The 20948-nt window shown below is 42.5% G+C and overlaps 1 protein-coding gene across 2 annotated transcripts; it reads right to left on the bottom strand.

Annotated features, from left to right (window-relative positions):
- Positions 1-4397: 4397 nt before the first annotated feature.
- Positions 4398-20781, bottom strand: LOC100338456 (m7GpppX diphosphatase). Of its 2 annotated transcripts, XM_070052754.1 has the most exons (3): positions 20689-20772; positions 20154-20226; positions 4398-5605 (listed from the first exon to the last, which is right to left on the bottom strand). In XM_070052754.1, exon 3 carries the CDS (start codon positions 5577-5579, stop codon positions 4566-4568), a length of 1014 nt encoding a protein of 337 aa, XP_069908855.1. In that variant the 5' UTR covers positions 5580-5605; positions 20154-20226; positions 20689-20772; the 3' UTR covers positions 4398-4565. The 2 variants fall into 2 exon arrangements, with proteins under 2 accessions (XP_069908855.1, XP_002711337.1); XM_002711291.4 differs by having other exon boundaries at positions 4398-5602; positions 20154-20781.
- Between the last annotated feature and the right edge of the window lie 167 nt (positions 20782-20948).

The raw sequence follows: 20948 nt of genomic DNA, 5'->3' as shown, positions 1-20948 counted from the left end.
GCTCCCTATCTCTTGTCACGTGATGCACCATGCCACCTCAGCATTCTGCCAGCAGAAGGCTGTCACTAGAAGCCAAACCAATAGGGTCTACTCTGTCCTCGCTTGTGATCCTCTAGAACTCTGGGCCAAAATAAATCTTTTGCTTTTATAAAGTTAACTAGCTTCTTGTATTTTGTTATAGTGACAAAAAGCTGATGATCTAAGTAGGCATTTGGGGCAGCAGTTAAGTCACTGCTTAACTGGGACCCTCACATCGTATACTAGAGTGCCTGGTTTGAATGTCAGTTCCTTCGCTTCTGACCCAGCTTCTGAATACACACCTAGGAGGTGTAGGTGATGGCTCAAGTACTCTGGTTCCAGCCACCCGTGTGGGAGTTCCTGACTCCTGGCTTCAGCTTCACACAGCACTGGCTTTTGTGAACATTTGGGAATGAACCAACAGACTGAAGATCTCTCTATGCCTCTCTGCCTTTCAAATAAATAAAAAAAAATTTTTTTAAGAAAAACTGACTAAAGAGACTCCACACATATTCATGTCCTATGCTGTTCCATCTAGAAGCAAGAAAACAAGACAGGATTATTGCAATCAGGAAGATAACAGAGTAGTGGGGAAGATAGGCACTAATTAAATAATGACAAGTGAACATGAAAGTGTTACTGGCATAAGCTTATGAAAAGAGAAAGGATCATGGTGCTACGAGAGACTGTAACTGAAAGATGAGATCTACCACTAGTTGAGTAATCTTAGTGGTCTCAGTTTCTTTCTCTGTAAAATGAGTACATTGGCTTAAATTGTTCCAAAGTCCCCTTCCAACTCTAATATTCTACATTTTTTTTGAATTCCTCTTTTTCTTTGTGTAAGCAATTTTTTTAAATAAAAGAAACTAGTTTAGCAAAAACATTGACTAGCAAATAAGCAATGTGACTTCTTTTCATACTGCAAATTTAAATCCCATAGTCTTAGTCACTGCTTTTGCTGAAATGTTGGAATATTGCTAACTAATCATTTCTGGGGGACTTTGTGAGCCATGAGTAAGCAAGTTTTATTGAATAGGAAAGGCAGGCAACTTCATCATTTAGCAAAGGTGTACCTGTCTGGTGCAGAATTTGAAAACCACCTGAAGAAAGTTGGGAGTAGGGGCATTATCACCCAATCTAGCTGCCCAAAATCCTGTTATTCATAACTCTTCAGAGATTATTGAATGAAAATGGAAGTATTTAGCTAGGAAAAACCACATTTCCCCCTTGTCTAATATTTGAGGGTGAATGTCTTATGTTAACTGAAAGTCACTGAGGTATAAGTAAGAGAAAGAGCTCAGGAAGATCTGGTGCCTGAGGGTCTTAGCCAGAGAATGCAGACTTGGGTTGGGGCTTGGTGTGAGCATGCCTTAGGATGGCTCTGCCTGCTAGGGTGAGACAAAGCGAGATGAAAGATCAAGGAAAAATAACATCACAGCATTGCCAAGGGACAGCAATGAACCCTCAACATGTTCATTACCAAACAAGTTTACCACCTAATGCCAAGCACCATAATCATGTAGAACAGTGATTCTGCCCAACTGAAAGAAGCATAGTTCAAGTGCTTTACGCCAAAGATAGAATGCAAAGTTTTTCGTAAAGACCAAATGTCTTTGCTACCAGTTTCATAGCATCAAATTCTAGATAGGTGTCAAAGAGAAAAAGAGCAGAGAAAAAATGAGCAGTAATTTGAATTCATGTGACTTTTATTCCCACGTTGATGCCAGTGAAAAAGCCAACACAGAACTGCAAACTAATTTTGAAAAAAAATTACATGACTAAGCAGAACTGACGTTAAGAAGCCAGTTCTTCTTTCTGTAAAGGACTCGAAACTTGCTAACATAATAGGAGCAGTTTTCTCATGCCCATAGCACCATTTTCACATCCCACATTTGCCAGCTTAGTATTTCCTTCCTTATTGCTTAAACATTTATCAAATATCATGGGACATTTTGTAGACTATTTAAAAAGTCTGACAGAATGAGTAGAATTTAAAACATCAAAAACAATTAATTATTTTTTTTGATGATGGCAAGGCACTTTTTAATATTCTGTGTCATGGGGACAATATTATTTTTGTAATAAAGGAACACTATTTTATGCATTTGTTCAAGTGAAACAATTGTTTTACTTAATATTATTCTTGAGTTGTCTCAAACATTACGCCCACCTAATTCTCATAAGGAATCCTAAGAGAAGAATAAATCCTCCACAATAATATCCAAATCTAGTATAGTACAAGGGGACTCAAATCTTTATTTTTTTAAGGTTTTCAAATCTTTATCTTTTTTTAAAGATTTATTTTATTTATTTGAAAGACAGAGTTACAGAGAGAGGTAGAGACAGAGAGAGGTCTTCCATCTGCTGGTCCACCCCCCAGATGGCTGTGCCCAACGGCCGGAGCTGTGCCAATCTGGAGCCAGGAGCTTCTTCCAGGTCTCCCACATGGGTGCAGGGGCCCAAGGACTTGGGCCATCTTCTGCTTTCCCAGGCCGTAGCAGAGAGCTGGATTGGAAGAGGAGCAGCCGGGACTAGAACTGGTGTCCATATGGGATGCTGGACTCAGGCCAGGGCTTTAACCCGCTGCACCACAGTGCCGACCCGTCTTTTATTTTTTTTTTTTTTAATCAGTGGAAATAGTTTCCATAAAGACTGTAACATGGAATGTCAACATATTGACATAAAACACAGGAAAGCTAATCTGGTGGGAAAAGGGCTGGCTCCTTCTCGTCTTTTACCCTTTGGGTTTCAGATGAAATGTCACCTTCTTTGAGAGTTTCCCTGACTCTCCTATCTAAAATAGCCCCCTCTCTTTGGTTACAATTTATCATATTATTCTACTGATTTCCTGTATAGTCTTTATTGCAGTCTGCAGGTATCTGGTTTATTTACTCATAAAGAAGTGAATGTTGAAAGTAACATATTTTTCTCCCCGATGACAAGATCTTAGAGTCAACCATAGTGGCTGGTCCATTTGCAGGGCTCAATTAATATTTTTGAATGAATGAATAATCAAAAAATGTAGTACTCAAGGGCACAAAGCTGCCCATCATGAGCCCATGATGAGGAGTTTGAGTACAAGTGGTGCTCGAAATGGCTGTGGAGAGAGGGGTTCCCCTACCCTGTGGAGGCAGTTGGGAGGAACAGAAGATTTTAATACAGGTGCCCAGTGGTACTTCTTTCTATGGATGATACTTAACCTCACCTTCCTCAGCTGTAAATGAGAACAATAACATCAGCTTCGATGTTCATTAATAAATCTCCCTTTTCTCTATGCATGCCCATAAGGCTCTGTAATAATTCTAGATGTTGCTTGTCCCCTGAGGTCCATATCTGGGTTCCCAGAGTGGTGGTGCAGAGATGGTGAGACTTGAAGAAGTGAGGCCTAGTAGGAGGTCCTTAGGTCACTGGGGACCTCAGAAGGGATTAAGGTTGTCTTGTGGGATCCTCAGTTTTGTTTTGTTTTGTTTTGTTTTGTTTTTAAAGATTTAATTATTTATTTGAAAGTCAGAGTTACACAGAGAGAGGTCTTCCATCCAATGGTTCACTCCTCAATTGGCCGCAACGGCCGGAGCTGTGTCGATCCAAAGCCAAGAGCCAGGAGCTTCTTCTGGGTCTCCCACGCAGGCACAGGTCCCAAGGTCTTGGGCCATCTTCTACTGCTTTCCCAGGCCATAGCAGAGAGCTGGATCAGAAGAGGAGCAGCTGGGACTAGAACCGGTGCCCATATAGGATGGCGGAACTTCAGGCCAGGGCGTTAACCCGCTGCACCACAGCACTGGCCCCTCTCAGTTAGTTCTGATGAGAGCCTCTCCTTTGAGTCACACTTTGGCTCCAACTGGAGATGTGATCTCTTCGTCCTGCATGTGCTCCTGGCGTTGTGATCCCATCTGCCAAGAGACCGTTGCCAGGACCAAGCTGATGTTGGAGACTTGCCCTTTAACCTCAGGAACTGTGAGCTGAATAAAACTCTTTTCTTTATAAAGTTACCCAGCTTCAGGTGTTTTACTATAATAATGAAAAAGGGACTAATACAGAAAGTTGATAAGGAGGACTGGGGATGTTTTGGTAACTATACCTGAAAATGTGGAAGCAGGTTTGGCATTGGGTAATGGGCAGAGGTTGGAAGAGTTTGGAGGAGTAGGCTAGGAAAAGTTTAGCATGCTGTAAGTGGGTATTATTGTCATTCTGATGAGGACTCAGAAGACAAGGAGATGGGGCACTAGTCTCAGATGCAAATAAAAATTCTATTGGAAATTGAACAAAAGGCCATTCTTGCTATACTATTGCAAAGAACCTGGCTGAATTATGTCCATGCCCTAAAATTTTGTGGAAGGTCAAAATTAAGAATGATGGACTAGTTTATTTGGGAGAAGATATTTCTTTTTTTTTTTTTTTTTTTTTTACCAAATGAGCCTAGGACTTTATTCACACACAAGGAACAAGCCAGTACAAAACACATTTTTTTAAAAAACCCATTGGAGATAAAAATCCACCCTCCCCCTGCCCCACATCCCACATGTCTGTGCTTCTCCCCCGATGAGGGCTCAGCGCTGCTGGGCCTCCTGCAGGAGCTTGAGGAGGGGGTCGTCGGCCCTGAGGGTGAAGGTCAGTGAGCGCTGCTGATAGTGCTTGGGGTTGCACTCCAGGTTCTCGATCACCTCAGCCAGCAGGTGAGCTCGCTCCACGCCCGAGCCGGGGGCTTCGAAGCCCAGGGCAGTGAAGTGCACGTGCAGGTGGTAGTAGGAGGGTAGGTAGTGCAGGTACACACGCAGGCGGTCCCCCTTCACCTGGTAGCGCTGCAGGATGGCTGCCTGGCCTTCATGGAGGATATTCCTGAGCAGTGGCAGATGCTCTGGCGTCAGGTCCCGAAGCGATTTGATGCCCCGGCGATGGCAGATGGCGATCAAGTACAGGTCATCAAGCTGCTGTTGGTTCCACTTGAGGTCGGGGATGAGGACAAAGCCATCTGAGGGATCTGGGTTCTCAAAAACAATCCGGTCGACTTCAGCTTTCTTGTCGAGAATGTTGTATACCCACTGGATGCTGAGGCTCTGGGACTCCAGGTAGGGTAAGGTAACATTCTTGTAGTCATCGCCTGTCTCCCGGACCAGGTGCAAGTCCTGGCGCAGGTACTTCTGCAGGTGTTTCTCTGTGGCAGGGTAGACCACGGTCGTCTTTATGTCACTCAGTTGCCTTGGAGGGAACAGGTGATAGGTGCTGTAGATATCATTGGAGAACTGCAACTGGAGTTCAGGGCTGCCGGTCAGGAGCTGGGCCACCTGGTCCACCTGAAATGGCGTCTTTTCCATGATCACAACAGCATCCTCTCCGTCCCCATCCCCAGAAGCCTCATTCACCTTCCCATGTAAGAAAATGATTTTGTCCCGCGCAGACTCCCTCAGCACTTTTTGTAGTCTAAAGCCGGAGAACGGCAAGCTGACAGGAGCAGGGGTCCCATTTCCAACGCCGCCGTCCTTTTTCTCTGGACTGGGGGCTTCCGCCTCCTCAGCATCCCATTCGCGCTTTCTCTTGACGGGTTGGGGTACTGCATCCGCCATGCTGCCTGGGAGGAGATGTGCGCCTGCTGGGAGAAGATATTTCAAAACAATAGGCATTTAGGCTGTGGCAAAGGTGTTATGGGTCACTTTCAACCAGATTTACAGAAAGACCCAGGAGCAAAAGGAAAGAAAGAAGAAAGATTTGGAAGATTTGCAGAATTTCCAAAAATTTATGAAACGTTTGGAAGAGGCAGCACAGCTGAGAAACCATGTGGTAAAGAAATTAGCAAGAATATTAAATACATTAAGTATTAAATATTAATGTGGGAATGACAATCATGAAGACAACTAGTGATATGGCCTTGGAAGTCTCTGGACCTATGATTGATGGGAGGGGCAGTAGCAGAGATACCATTACAGTCTTTTTAACCAGTCTGGGTAAGTAATCATGTGGCCTGAGGCCAGCAAAACCATTGGGGGTGGGGCTGCCCAAAGCTTTGGGGGTCCACCCTGTCATGGTGTGCATCAGATGCTGAACTTAAGAGCTTTAGGAATTCATGTCTGTTTTTCTGGGTTTGGTCTTGCCTTGGGCCAATTACTCTTTTCTGCTTCTCTATTTTATCCTTTTGGAATAGGAATATTTACCCTGTGCCTGCTTGATATTATATCTTGGAAGTATGTAATTTGTTTATTGATTTTTTAGTCACAGCTAGCCACAGCTTGCATTTCAGATGAGACTTGAGACTTGGGATTTTGAGTGATGCTGGAAAAAATTAAGACTTTGGGACTATAGGGATGGGAAAAATGCCTTTTGTGTTCTGAGACACATGTGAAGCTTGGGGGTCAGGGGTGAAATGCTATGGTTTGAATGGGATTTGTCCTCCTAGGGTTCATGTATTAGAAATTTGGTTCTTCATGTGGTGGTACAGAGCTGATGAGACCTTTAAGTGGTGAGGCCTATGGGAAGTTGTTAGGTTACTGGGGCACTGCCCTCAGAGGAGATGAAAGTAGTTCTCCTGAGACTCTGAATTCTCTCTTTAGAGAATGTTAGAAGAGAGGGAGCCTGACTCCTGACATCATCCTGTCTGGTGGTGTGATGTGATCTCTTCTTCCCACATATGATCCTGCCATTGTGATGAGACCCATCACGATGCCTTTACCAGCACCAAGCTTGCCCTTGAATGTCCAGAACTATGAGTTAAACAAGCATCTTTGCTTTATGAAGTTATCCAGATTTTTTTAATATAATAATGAAAACCAGATCAACGCTGACTCACATGAAGCAAACTTCCTCAACAGGACTGTCTTACTGTGTGTGTTTAGGGGACAGGAGGTGGGGGCTAGGCTGACTCATCGTGAGTCAGTGAGTGTGGTTTCATTAAGTGGATGAGGATGGCACAGGGAAAGTAGGGAGGTTAGTTGGGGGCTAGGCTGACTCATCGTGAGTCAGTGAGTGTGGTTTCATTAAGTAGATGAAGATGGCACAGGGAAAGTAGGGAAGTTAGTGTCCACCAGAGGTGTATGTACATGAAATACCCAGCAGCTTCCTAGGAAGACTCTTATTTCAAGGAATTACTTAACTGTTGGGGAGAAGGCTAGTTTTGGGCACTGCATGTTGCTCATCACTCAGATTTGAGGAGTTTATGCGTCATGTCAAAATCAAGAACTGAGCAAATTGTTTTGACCTGAAAATATTTTGCAGTCCATGGTAGGGAAAGGGATGCCCAGTTATCCCATGTAGTTCAGCAATAACATCATTTGAGTCTTGCTGTGTGGTGGCTGCAGAGGGCCCACTATCTCCCCCTTAATTGTGGGCGTTACAAGGGAGCCAGGTTCAGTTCAGTTGCATATAGAAGACAGAACCTGAGAAATGCTTTTTGTAGCTGATGAATGCCTACCTCTCCATTTCATTCTTTCCTCTTGTCTCCCCAGGAGAACATCTTGCAGTTGCTGAGACAATGTAATAAATCTGTATGTACTGATACAGAATATCTGCTGATACACTATTACTAATTGTAAACAGGTACAGGACAGTGTAGATATTTTTATTTTTGACAGGCAGAGTTAGACACAGAGAGAGAGAGAGAAAGAGAGAAAGGTCTTCCTTCCGTTGGTTCACCTCCAAAATGGCTGCCATGACTGGCACGCTGCGCCGATCCGAAGCCAGGAGCCAGGTGCTTCCTACTGAAATGGCTGCCATGACTGGCACGCTGCGCCGATCTGAAGCCAGGAGCCAGGTGCTTCCTACTGGTCTCCCATGCGGGTGCAGGGCCCAGGGACTTGGGCCATACCTCCACTGCACTCCCGGGCCACAGCAGAAAGCTGGACTGGAAGAGGAGCAACCGGGACAGAATCCGGCGCCCTGACTGGGACTAGAACCCAGGGTGCCGGCGCCACAGATGGAGGATTAGCCTAGTGAGCCACAGTGCCGGCCCAGTGTATATCTTTTAAATTTAAATGGAAGTAAACATACCTATGAGCATAGGTGTATATGCATAGAAATCATTTGGAAGGATACATGAAATCATTAGCAGTGATTAATTTTGAGAGGGTGACTCTGGGTATGAAAGTCAAAGTGAAAGAGAGACTTCATTCTGATATTTTCCTACTGGTTGAACACACACACACACACACACATACACACACATACACTTCAAAAAGTTCATGGAAAACAGAATTAAATGCAGTAACTTTTTGAGACTGTGCAGAAAGTTAATAGAAAATGTGCATTATGAAGAAACTATGTGTGGATTTCAAAGTATTTTGCACCCAACTCCATTTTTCTGTAAAAATTTTGAAGTACATCCCCCCAACACAATATGACATTGCACAAATAACAGTAAAATTGAAAATGGCTGGTAAGTTAGTCTGAAGTTTCTCATATTGACTCTGTGCTACCCATTCAAAATAAAAGTAAAAAATAATAATAAATGAAGAATCAAGGAAATAACAGAGAAATATTTTGTCTTGTGTGTGTCTTTTATTTTAAATAATAAAAATAGTAAATAATAAAGAATTGCCGTGTTTGTGTGTGTCTGTGTATATTATTTTGGTTAGGCTAGCTTCTTTCCAGAAGCAGTGCACAGCAATGGTGTTTTGGAGGTCTAGTTCTTTTGTCAAACAGCTTTGGATACAATCTTAGCTCTGGTACTAGCTATGTACCTTACTAGCTGTGTACCTTAGGCGAACTGCTTGGCTTCAATTTCATTTTCTTCAGAATGTTGGAAAGTAATAGTATTTACTTTATATGGATTATGAAGATTCAATGAAATAACATAGTTGCATCAAGTAGCACACTGACTGACCCAAAGAAACACTTGTCAATGTTGGTAAAGAAAATACATGGTGTTTATACAATGCACACATAGCAAGGATTTGGGGGATGAAGTGAGCATTTGCTTTCCTTTTTGAAAAATGTGGATATTTGGACAAATATAGATAATAAAACACAGAGACATTCCATTTATGTGATCAATAATCTCGTTATTGGTAGTCACTGGTTGCAATTTAAGTCTCTCAAGAAAGCCAGACCATTGAGTGTTAAAAAGGGTGTGCATAGGCAAGCATCACATAGCAAGACTTCCCAACCACTCTGGATTTTTTTACCTCCCTCATCTATGTAACTTCTCAATGTTCTTACTATTATTAATTTCCCCATGTCTGACTTAATAAGTTGGAAAGAACTGAGGGTTGAAGGGAAGAGTTCAAACCTGATTCTGTATCTGATGCATTCAAACTGAAAACCCTATGTTCTTACTTTGAATAAAAAGATTCAGCCAGCAGCATTTAAGGCATTCTAGTCTGGCTGAAAAGCCCATGAGAGCACTTCAGGCGTGGAAAGCCAAGACACTGTGGCAAAAAATGTCCCATATGAAGGACTTCAGTGGGTGGGACCCCAGTGGAAAGAAGTTGTCATCAAAGAAAGAAATACTGAAAGGAGGGGAGAACTTCCACTTTGCTTATGGCCTTGTCTAAAATACTAATGGAGTCTGTGGATTCAAAAGGCTTCCATAACCTAGGCAACTCATGTCAAGAGCCTCAGGTAATCACTGACGTCATAGATGAGTGTTAATTGTTAAATTATCAAGAAGAGTCATTGCGCACTAACTTCCCATGCAGAACCTCTGTCCTCAGAGTTGTATTATAATTATGTCCAAGTGCTCATAAAAGATGTATTATTCTTGGGTGTTACTTTAAAATTAATTAAGTTTCTAAAAAAAGAAAAAAGAAGTGAAATTAACTTCAAGATGCAATGACTGAGTGAACAGCACTTGTCTCAACTGTAGAGGAACAATTTTTTTTTTGTTTTGTTTCTTTTGTGCAAATTGTGGAACACTTTACTTAGTATAGAGTTGGCCTTCTGTGGATAAAGTTAATCGAAAATGGATCTTAGTGGAGAATGGGACTGGGAATGGGAGAGGAAGGAGGATGAGGGGTGGGAGAGTGGGTGGGAGGGTGGGTATGGTGGGGAGAATCACTCTATTCCTAAAGTTGTACTTTTGAAATGCATGAAGTTTGTATTCCTTAACTAAAAAGTTTCTTTGGGGGGAAGAAAAACGTCTAACACAGAATCAATCAATCAATCAAAAGAGATTCAGCCAGGTGACTTTTGAGGTTCTTCTGGCTTTAACAATTGTATAGAAAGGCCAGAGTGGAGCATGTATTTGGTGTGGTGGCTCAGAGCCTGCTTGGGTGCCTGCACACTCCTTACTGTGTGTGTGGGTTTGAACTCCATTACTACTCCCAAGTCTAGTTTCCAGCTAATGTGGACCTTGGGAGGCAGCCAAGTAGTTGGGGCCCTGCCGCCAATATAGAAGGCCTGGATTGAGTTCTGGGCTCCTGGCTTTGGCCTGATCCAGTTCTGGCATTTGGTGAATGAACCAGTTTATGTGAGTTCTCTGTCAATCTGCCTGTCTCTACTTTTCAAACACATAAAATAAAAAAACTAAGTAAAACAAAAGAAAATTTCAGGCCTTCCTCAGTCCTTCTAATCTCTCCCAATTCTACATCCTGTACTGCTGCTCTGATACATTCAGGTTAGGGGGTGACAGCTTTGCAAAACTAGAACAAAGATAACCTACTTCTATATTTTATAAGAAGCTAGAGACCAAAATAAAGATGATTAAATACAGTTTTCAGGGTTGGTTTTGTGGCACAGCAGGTTAAACTACTGCTTGTGACTCTGGCATCTCATCGGGGCACCTATTCAAGCCCTGGTTGCTCTGCTTTTGATCTAGATTCCTGTTAATGCACCTGGGAAGGCAGCAGCAGATGTCTAAGTACTTAAGTCCCTGCCACCCACGTGGGAGACTTGGCTGGAACTCCAGGCTCCCAGCTTCTCCTTGGCCCAGTTCTAGTCATTGGCTATTGGATGAAAGCTCTCTCTCTCTCTCTCTCTCTCTCTGTAACTCTGTCATTCCAATAAATAAATGAATAAATAAATAATGTTTCTTAAAAGCCATTTTTTAAACAAGATTTTATTTATTTATTTGAGAGGTAGAGTTACAGACAGTGAGAGGGAGAGACAGAGAGGAAGGTCTTCCTTCCATTGGTTCACTCCCCAAGTGGCCGCAATGGCCAGAGCTGTACCTATCCGAAGCCAGGAGCCAGGAGCTTCCTCCTGGTCTCCCATGCAGGTGCAGGGGCAAAAGCCAGTTTTAATGTCTGAAATTTTTACTTCATTTTGTGAAAAAAAGATTCCTTCAGAGATGAGTACGTTAATTTAAGAATGGAAATCCTCTAGGATAGCAAACTATTTTAAACTAAAATCTACTAATAAGATTCATGATGATTTTTATTTTCTTGTCAAGTGATATATTGCCAGTATTACTCATTTAGCTTATATTTTCCAGCATTTTGTAGAAATGTTATGCCTTATGGATAATAATGATTAAAATCCTTTACATATGTGGAGCTAATGCTTTATAGTTTACTAAGACTCTTTAAATTTCAATTTTAATAAATTACAAACAAAATATCTATCTGATCAAGAATTTACTAGTATATGTACTATGTACTCCTTTCCTCTTGTCAAAAATGATAACATAGATACTTGGATTAAAATTTATTTTATAAAACAAATAATATAATTTGCTTAAACTGTTGAATAGAAATGCAAAGTGAAGTGGAATGGTCTGAACTGTTTCTAACATTTTTCCCACAATAATGAGTTAGGCAATATTCAAAGAACTTCCTTATTTTAATTTTAAAATTTAAAACAACTTCTCTATATCAATGGTATCTATATTTGCTTTTCATCAGGCAGGAAATCCACTATATTATCTGAAATGCACCATGATATGCCAAAGCATAAAGCAGGTTGTTTAACCAGGCTATTGAAATCATGACATAATTTCAAATCATATTATATGGGATCAATTTTTCTTTAATATAATGCCAAGTTCTTATGCATAAAATATTAGTTGTCTTTGGTTTTGAATAGTGGATTAGAGAAGCAGTAGTAAATTTCATTACTTCAGCAACTGAAGAGAAATTTGAATTTTAATATAAACTCATTTAGATATTTTCACATCAGTAATTTTTGGATAGACCCAAATTATTATGTAAATTGAAGTACCTCATTTGAATAATTGGGGAAATTCCATATTGGTTAGTTCCCTCACATTTGGGAAAGCAACAATATAGAATAGAAAAACATTTGATTTCTCTCTGAGGCACTAATTTTATGAGTCATTCATTCATTCATTCATTCATAAAAATAACAATTTGTTAGTTCTTACTATATATGTGGCATTATGCTAAGCCTCATGGGAAAGAAACAAGTACATGCTTACATATACACAATGAACAACAATAATTAATGGTTGTAGATGATGAGTTTAAGATTCCAAGCACCAAAAATGATTAATAAAAGATTGGGAATTAGGGTATGAGAGCATTCAGGGTTGTCCAGGAGAAAGGGCTTGAAGATATGGGTTGGATTCATAGAGAGGGAATCACATGAAGACAGCATCTTGGGGAGGAGAACAGAACTTCATAGCATCAGATATACAGAAAACAATAATAGGTCATAGATGCAGAAGGTTGTGATTCCTCAAAGAGTGGACTAGCAACATTAGTATCCTCTAGGAGCTTGGCAAAGTGCAAGATGAGAATTTAATTCTGATATTCAAGGTCTTTTGGTGCTTTTTGTATAGATTAAAGAGAAGTTTCATTTCTAGCCAATGCTTCATTGTGCAGAGAAATCTGCCCCTCAGGGAGGTTGGATGGTTTCCCAGATAACAGTAAGCCTCACTTTAAGACCCGAATCTGGGGAGTACTGGGAAGAATGAATGTCTCTACCCCAATTCTACAATGTTTGCCTGATGTGGAGAGATGTAGAAAGTTGGATTTGATTGTGGAAGTATTTGAATACCAAGTCAAAAAAGCTCAGACTGCATCCTTCATGAATTCAACAAATGCATATCAAACTCCAATGTGGTAAGGTTGGGGATAGGGAGAATAGAAAAGCTTCCTTAAGGGGCCAGTGCTGTGGCAGTGGGCTAACCCTCCAACTGCAGTGCCAGCATCCCAAATGGACGCTGGTTCTAGTCCCAGCTGCTCTTCTTCCAATCCAGTTTTCCGCTATGGCTTGGGAAAGCAGCAGAGGATGGTCCAAGTGCTTGGACCCCTGCACCCACATGGGAGACCTGGAAGAAGCTCCTGGCTCCTGGCTTCGGATCGGCCCAGCTCTGGCTGTTGCGGTCATTTGGAGAGTGAACCAGCTGATGGAAGACCTTTCTGTCTCTCCCTCTCTCTGTAACTCTACCTCTCAAATAAATAAAATCTTTAACTAAAAAAAAGAAGCTTACTTAAAAAAAATAAGGGAACCAACAGTTAAAAACACATTTGGGCAATGAGTTTTAAAAGTATATTTATTTATTCTTAAAGATTTATTTCACTTATTGGTGAAAGGCTGTTACAGAGAGAGGGGAAGAGACAGGCATACACACACAAACACACATATACACACACAGGGAGAGAGAGAGGAATGGGGGAGGGAGCTGATAGTACTGGCCAAGTGGAAGCCAGGAGCTTGGAATTCCATCTGGGACTGAATTTGGCAAGGATGTCAGGGCCCTTTAATTGGAAAGGAATAGTTTTTTCAACAAATGCTTCTGTGACAACTGCAGGCCCATATCCAAGAGAATGAATTTGTAACCCCTACATCATATAAAAAATCCACTCAAAATAGATCAAAGATGTAAATTTAAGAGCTAAGACTATAAAACTCTTAGAAGATAAGTGTAAATCTTTGTGAGCTTGGATTACACAATGCATTCTTAGATATGACAACAAAAACATAAGCTACAAAAGGAAAAATTGATAAAATGAACTTCATCAAAATTTGAAGAATTGGTGCATCAACGAGCTCTCTTGATATAGTGAAAACACAGAATGGGAGAAAATATTTATAAATCATCTGCTAGGTTCTAATAGGATATAAATAGAAGTGCAAAAACTAAAAAAGACAACCCTATTCAAAAATGGGCAAAAAACTTGAAGAGGTACTTCTCCAAAGGATATGTACATATGGCCAATAGGCAAATGAAAAAGATGGTCAACATTATTAGTCATCAGCAAAACTAAAATCAAAACTGTGATGAGATAGAACTTTATGCCTACTGGGATAGGTGTTAACTTAAAAAGCAGAACATAGGGGCCAGTGCTGTGATGCAGTAGGTAATGCCACCACCTGCAGTGCCACCATCCCATATGGGCACTGGTTTGAGTCCCAGCTGCTCCACTTTTTTTTTTGGACAGGCAGAGTGGACAGTGAGAGAGAGAGAGACAGAGAGAAAGGTCTTCCTTTGCCGCTGGTTCACCCTCCAATGGCTGCCGCGGCCAGCGTGCTGCGGCCAGCACACCGCGCTGATCCGATGGCAGGAGCCAGGTGCTTCTCCTGGTCTCCCATGGGGTGCAGGGCCCAAGCACTTGGGCCATCCTCCACTACATTCCCTGGCCACAGCAGAGAGCTGGCCTGGAAGAGGGGCAACTGGGACAGAATCCGGTGCCCCGACCGGGACTAGAACCCGGTGTGCCAGCGCCGCAAGGCGGAGGATTAGCCTAGTGAGCTGCAGCGCCGGCCACTGCTCCACTTCTGATCCAGCTCTCTGCTATGGCCTGGGAAAGTGGTAGAAGATAGCCCAAGTCCCTGGGCCCCTGCACTTGCATGGGAGACCGAGAAGAAGCTCCTGACTCCTGGCTTTGGATCAGCACAGCTCTGGCTGTTGCGTTCTGGGCTCCTGGTTTCAGCTTGGCCCAACTCTGATTATTATTGCCACTTGGGGAGTGAATTAAAGGATGGAATATCTCTTGTTGTCTCTCTGTCTCTATCATTATGCTTTTCAAATAAAGAATCTTAAAAAAAAAAAGCAGAACATAATTGGGGGTGAGAATGTGAAGAAATCAGAACGCTTATATACATACATTGCTTTTATGAGTGTAAAATGGAGCAGCCAATGTGGAAAATTTTTAGTTCTTCAAAAAGGTAAATGCTGAGTTTCCACATGTTGCACCATTTCCACTTGATATATACTCAAGTGAACTGAAAACATATTTACCCAGAAAAACTTCTATGCAAATGCTCATAGCACCATTATTCAAATAGTCAAAAAGTGGGATAACTCAAATGTTGGTCAACTGATGGATAAAGAAAATGTGTTATTTTCATACAATAATTCAGACATAAAACAGAATGAAGTACTGATACACACTACAATGTGGTTGAACCTTGACAATACTGTATTAAATAACACAAAAGAGCAAATATTGTGTGATCCTACTTATGTGGACCATCTAGAATGGGCACATTTATAGAGACAAAAACTAGATTAGAGATAACCAGAGCTGGGGCATGGAAGAATGGAGACTTATAGCTTAATGGGTACAGTGTTTCTGTTTGAGTAAAGAAAATGTTCTGGGTAAATAGTTGCAAACTTTGTGAATATGCTAACTGTAAACTTAAAAATTGTGAGTTTGGGGGCCAGAATCGTGGCAGGGGGGTTAAACTGCTGCCTGCCACACCAGCATCCCATATGGGCACCACAGTTCAAGTCCCATTTCCTATGCAGCTCACTACTATTGCACCTAGGAAAGCAGCAGAGAATGGCCCAAGTGTTTGGGCCATTGCAACCCACATGGGAGACCTGTTTCCTGGCTTTGTTCTGGCCCAGCCCTGGCCACTGCAACCATTTAAGAAGTGAACCAGGGGATGGAAGACCTATCTCTCTAACTCTGCCTATAGAATAAATAAATAAATCCTTTTTAAAAAGTGAGTGTGGTAGGCCGGTGCCGCGGCTCACTAGGCTAATCCTCCACCTAGCAGCGCCGGCACACCGGGTTCTAGTCCCGGTGAGGGTGCCGGATTCTGTCCCGGTTGCCCCTCTTCCAGGCCAGCTCTCTGCTGTGGCCCGGGAAGGCAGTGGAGGATGGCCCAAGCGCTTGGGCCCTGCACCCCATGGGAGACCAGAAGCACCTGGCTCCTGGCTTCGGATCAGCGCAGTGCACCGGCCGCAGCGTGCCAGCTGTGGCGGCCATTGGAGGGTGAACCAATGGCAAAAGGAAGACCTTCCTCTCTGTCTCTCTCTCTCTCACTGTCCACTCTGTCAAAAAAAAAAAAAAAAAAAAAAAAAAAAAAAGTGAGTGTGGTGGAATGAGAAGCCCACGCCAAGATGGCCGCTGGCAAGCGAGCATCACTCAGGGATGGCTTTGAAACCCACCTGGCAACAGAGCCTGCCTGGCAACAGGCTGTGATTGGATGGCTTTGGAAATTGCCTGGCAACAGGCTGTGATTGGTTAGGGCATAGACCACCCCTTGACCGGATTGGCTATATAAGCTGTTGTACCAACTGAAATAAACGAGTCTGCGGGCTGCTTGCCTCAAGCCTGCTTTCACCCGACTCTAGGGGTCTGTGTGGTGACTCTGCACCTCTTGCCCCCACCATGCTCCTCCTCTCAGAAACTAATCCACTGCAACATTGTTAAGAAATCAACTGCAACGAGTTTTATGTTACGTGAATTATATCTCAGTTAAAAAAAAATCCTCAGTATAATACAGAAATTCTACTCTTTTGGCAAAATATTTTATTAAAAGAAACCACATTTGAAATAGAATACATATTTTGTGAAAATCACGTATCTAGTTATATCAAATTGTTCTTGTTTCATCGCATGATGAAAAGCTCTTCTGAAGCCAGTATTATATATTTCATAAGTTTCCCTTTTTAAAAAATATTTATTGGGGCCAATGCCGTAGCGCAGGTTAATTCTCTGCCTGTGGCACCGGCATCCCATAAGGGCGCCAATTCTAGTCCCGGCTGCTCCTCTTCCAGTCCAGTTCTCTGCTGTGACCTGGGATAGCAGTAGAAGATGGCCCAAGGCCTTGGGCCCCTGCACCTGCATGGGAGACCAGGAAGAAGCTCCTGGCTCCTGGCTTCAGATCGGCATAGCTCCAGCTGTTGCGGCCATTTGGAGAGTGACCCAATGGATGGAAGACCTTTCTCTCTCTCTCTCACTGTCTAACTCTGTCAAATAAAATCTTTAAAAAATATTTATTTATTTGAAAGGCAGTTACAGAGAGAGAAGGAGGCAGAGAGAGGGAGGTCTTCCATATGCTGGTTCACTCTCCAGATGGCTTCAACAGTCAGGGCTGGGCCAGGTGGAAGCCAAGAGCCAGGAACTCCATTCAGTTCTCCCACGTGAGCAGTAGAGGCCCAAATACTTGGATTATTTTCCACTGCCTTCCAGGTACATTAACAGGGAGGTGGATCAGAAGGGGATCAGCTAGGACTCAAACCAGTGCTGATTTGGGATCCAGCATCTCAGGCAGAGGCTTAACCTACCATGCTGGTCCTACAGGTTTCCTTTTTATGGAATAAAATCCAAACAAAATAATTTAACTTCACTAGACAATAGATCACACATAAATGTTAAGTTCCTGATTCTGGAAACTGCAGCAAAATCTTGAGGTATGATCACATACTTGAAAATCAATTTATCAAATGTATAGAAGTTATAGAAGGCATCATAATCAAGTTATTCCAGGCCTAGAACTCAGATAATCAGGGTTGCTGCCCTGGCTCTGTCACTGGGCTTGTTTCTACTTCATCTGTAACTGAGTTGATTACAATTGAGGTTCCTCATAATTTTAAAACTCTGAAATTAAGCTTATTGTGGCTTTATAGTTAAAAGGAGTTTCGGAATTGTCTCATTTGCTTGAGCTACACTTCAAAATTCACATTTTAAAAATTTAGGAAATCATTTCTGTCCACTGAAGAAGTTGACCAAGGAGCTCAAGAATTATTCTACAGCAATAGCACCATCTGGTGGCTGATTTTCAAGTATGACCACTTTCTTGAAGAAGACTTTATTAAATAAGGAAAATGGTTTCAGTTATGACTATTTTAGGAACAAGTCTAATAATACTGCAACACATATTTAAGAGTTAAACTAATATATATGGCATTGACCTCAAAAATTTGTTTCAGTTTAATAAACATCTGGTTAGTGTCCACATTTAAGGACAAAAATAGTAAATAGACAAAATATTTACATTCATATATTCTCAAATTTATACTAATGTATTCAATGTTCATACTTATAATTTTTTTTTACAGGCAGAGTGGACAGTGAGACAGGGAGACAGAGAGAAAGGTCTTCCTTTTTTGTTGGTTCACCCCCCAACGGCTGCTGAGGCCGGTGCGCTGCGGCCACACACTGCGCTGATCCGAAGGCAGGAGCCAGGTGCTTCTCCTGGTCTCCCATGGGGTGCAGGGTCCAAGCACTTGGGCCATCCTCCACTGCACTCCCTGGCCACAGCAGAGAGCTGGCCTGGAAGAGGGGCAACCGGGACAGAATCTGGCGCAACAACCGGGACTAGAACCTGGTGTGCCGGCACCGCAAGGCGGAGGATTAGCCTAATGAGCCGCGCCGCCGGCCTATACTTATATTTCATAGTGAATATATGATAATAAAAAGCATAATAATAAAACTAGGATAAGAGGGACATAGGGTAGGTTGTAATTTTAAACAGGATGAAAATTTGTTTTTAAAGATTTACTACTTTTAAGTAGCCATGGCCAAGACTGGCCAAGTGGCAGCAACTAATCTTGATGAGGAGTGGATGAAAAACAGGCAAGAGGGGGCTGGCACTGTGGTGCAGTGGGTTAACGCCCTGGCCTGAAGTGCCGGCATCCCATATGGGCGCCAGTTCGAGACCTGGCTGTTCTACTTCCCATCCAGCTCTCTGCTATGGCCTGGGAAAGTAGTAGAGATGGCCCAAGTACTTGGGTCCCTGCACCTGCGTGGGAGACCTGGAAGAAGTTCCTGGTTCCTGGCTTTGGATCAGCGCAGCTCCGGCTGTTGCAGCCAATTGGGTAGTGAACCATTGGACAGAAGAGCGCGCTCTCTCTGCCTCTCCTCTCTCTGTGTAACTCTGACTTTCAAATAAATAAATCTTAAAAAGAAAAAAAAAAAGAAAAATAGGCAAGAAAGGTGAGTGAAAGGACATGGAGGACTAACAGCTGGATAGCATGGTGTTTACAAAGGATAGTTTTGGAAAGTTGCAGGTGGTTAGGTGAGTCACTCTTGCCTTCTCAAAATAAAACCAAAACCATACAAAAGAAACTCTTCCATGCAAGCCAAACTTTTGTGAACCCATGGTTTGCAGTGAGGATGAGAACAACAGACAAATCTAGTTCAATGCTTATGCAGCTGGAGATACCTGAACATTTAAGTCAAAAACAGAATGGGCACTACTAGTGAGACAGTAAATTAGGACAGCCATTATGGGAAACAGTATGGAGGGAAGCTACCCCCCAGAATTAAAAACAGAACTATCATGTGACCCTACTTTGGGTGTACAGCCAAAGGAAATAAAATCAGTGTATTAAAGTATCTTCATTCCTATGTTCATTGTAGCATTTCACAATATTCAAATTCACACTGCTGCATATTCATAGTAGCCAAGATATGCAATCAGTCTCAGAGTGAACCGACATGTGAATAAAGAAACCATGCCACACATAAAATATAAACACACATCCACAATGGAATATGACTCAACCTAAAACACAAAGAAATACAAATATTTCCACAGTATAAACCTGGGAGACATGCTAAATGAAGTAAGGCAGGCATAAAAATACAAACATTTTATGAACTCATTTATATATGAAATCTAAAAAAGTGGAATCTGTAGAAGCAGAGATACAATGTGATTGCCAAGGGCAGGCGGGGGGTGGGGATATGTTGGTAAAAGGGCACAAAGTTTCATCCAGGATTAACAAGCTCTGGAGTTCTATTGTACAGCATGGTAACCACAGTTAATACAAATGGATTGTGCAACAGGTCTTCAAAAAGTTCATGGAAAATGCTATCATGAAAAAAACTGTTGGGTTCAAAAAATTTGTTTGCATAACGTGTAATTTTTTTAAAATTCCATTTCCATGAACTTCCTGAAGTACCCTGGATTACCTGGAAATTGTTAAGAAAGCAGATCTTGAATGTTACCCCTCACACTCACAAATGCAGGCTATAAGCTAACTAATGCTTGACCGCGACCATTTCATAATACATACATACATGAAAATATTACATCGTACACCTTAAAAATACGATTTTTGACAACTATACCTCAATAAAGCTGGAAAAATTCTTCAAAACCAAAATAAAAAAAGGGTCCCATAAGCTTCTGTAGACTTCGTCTCTATTATAAATAAAAACATATTATGCTTGTTATATTTGGAAGGAAATCCAAGAAAGCGCTAACAGTTCCGGGGAGAACACAGGGGGCAGGGGTAAGCGGTGTTATGACATTTCTGCGTACCTCCGGGAACTTTGCAGACACCGCTCCCAAACTTTAAGAAACCCCAAGCCTAGGGGAACCCCTTCTCCCTATCATTCCTTCCGATATATTTCACTGTCCAAACCCACATTACTCCCAACGGATGGGAATAATCCCCAGTCACAAGACCCGGCCTGCCCGGCCACGCTGCCGACCCCGGAAAGGTGCTCAGGTGCCCGCAGTCGGTGCGACCACGGGGGGAAGGGCCTGACTCAGGCTGGCAACGTCCAGAGAGCGGCCTCGGGAGCAAGCCTGCTCCGCACTGGTGGCGCGGGCATCTTCCATTATTGTTCCATAGTGCCATTTCCTTTCAGGGGACAGCACCTGGGATTAGGCAAGCAGCCCCCGCGGGCAGGACCCGGATCCCCGGCCAAGACGCAGCCAGACAGCCCTAGCGCCCCGCGCCCTCCTCCTCAAGGCCCGACTCGATTTCTTGGTTGGCCGATTCCCCATGCCTTGGTGGCGGAGTTAAAAAATTGAAAATCCGACTTGCTCTATTGCAGAAGCCATTCCTGCCATAGAAACAGAAACAGGAAAGATTGAGGCTCCGGATTTTTTTTTTCCCCTCGTCTGGCGCTCACAGT

Source organism: Oryctolagus cuniculus, chromosome 11 (genome assembly GCF_964237555.1).
Source record: "Oryctolagus cuniculus chromosome 11, mOryCun1.1, whole genome shotgun sequence".
Classification (NCBI taxonomy): Eukaryota; Metazoa; Chordata; class Mammalia; order Lagomorpha; family Leporidae; genus Oryctolagus; species Oryctolagus cuniculus.
This window is presented reverse-complemented; position numbering and strand designations above follow the sequence as displayed.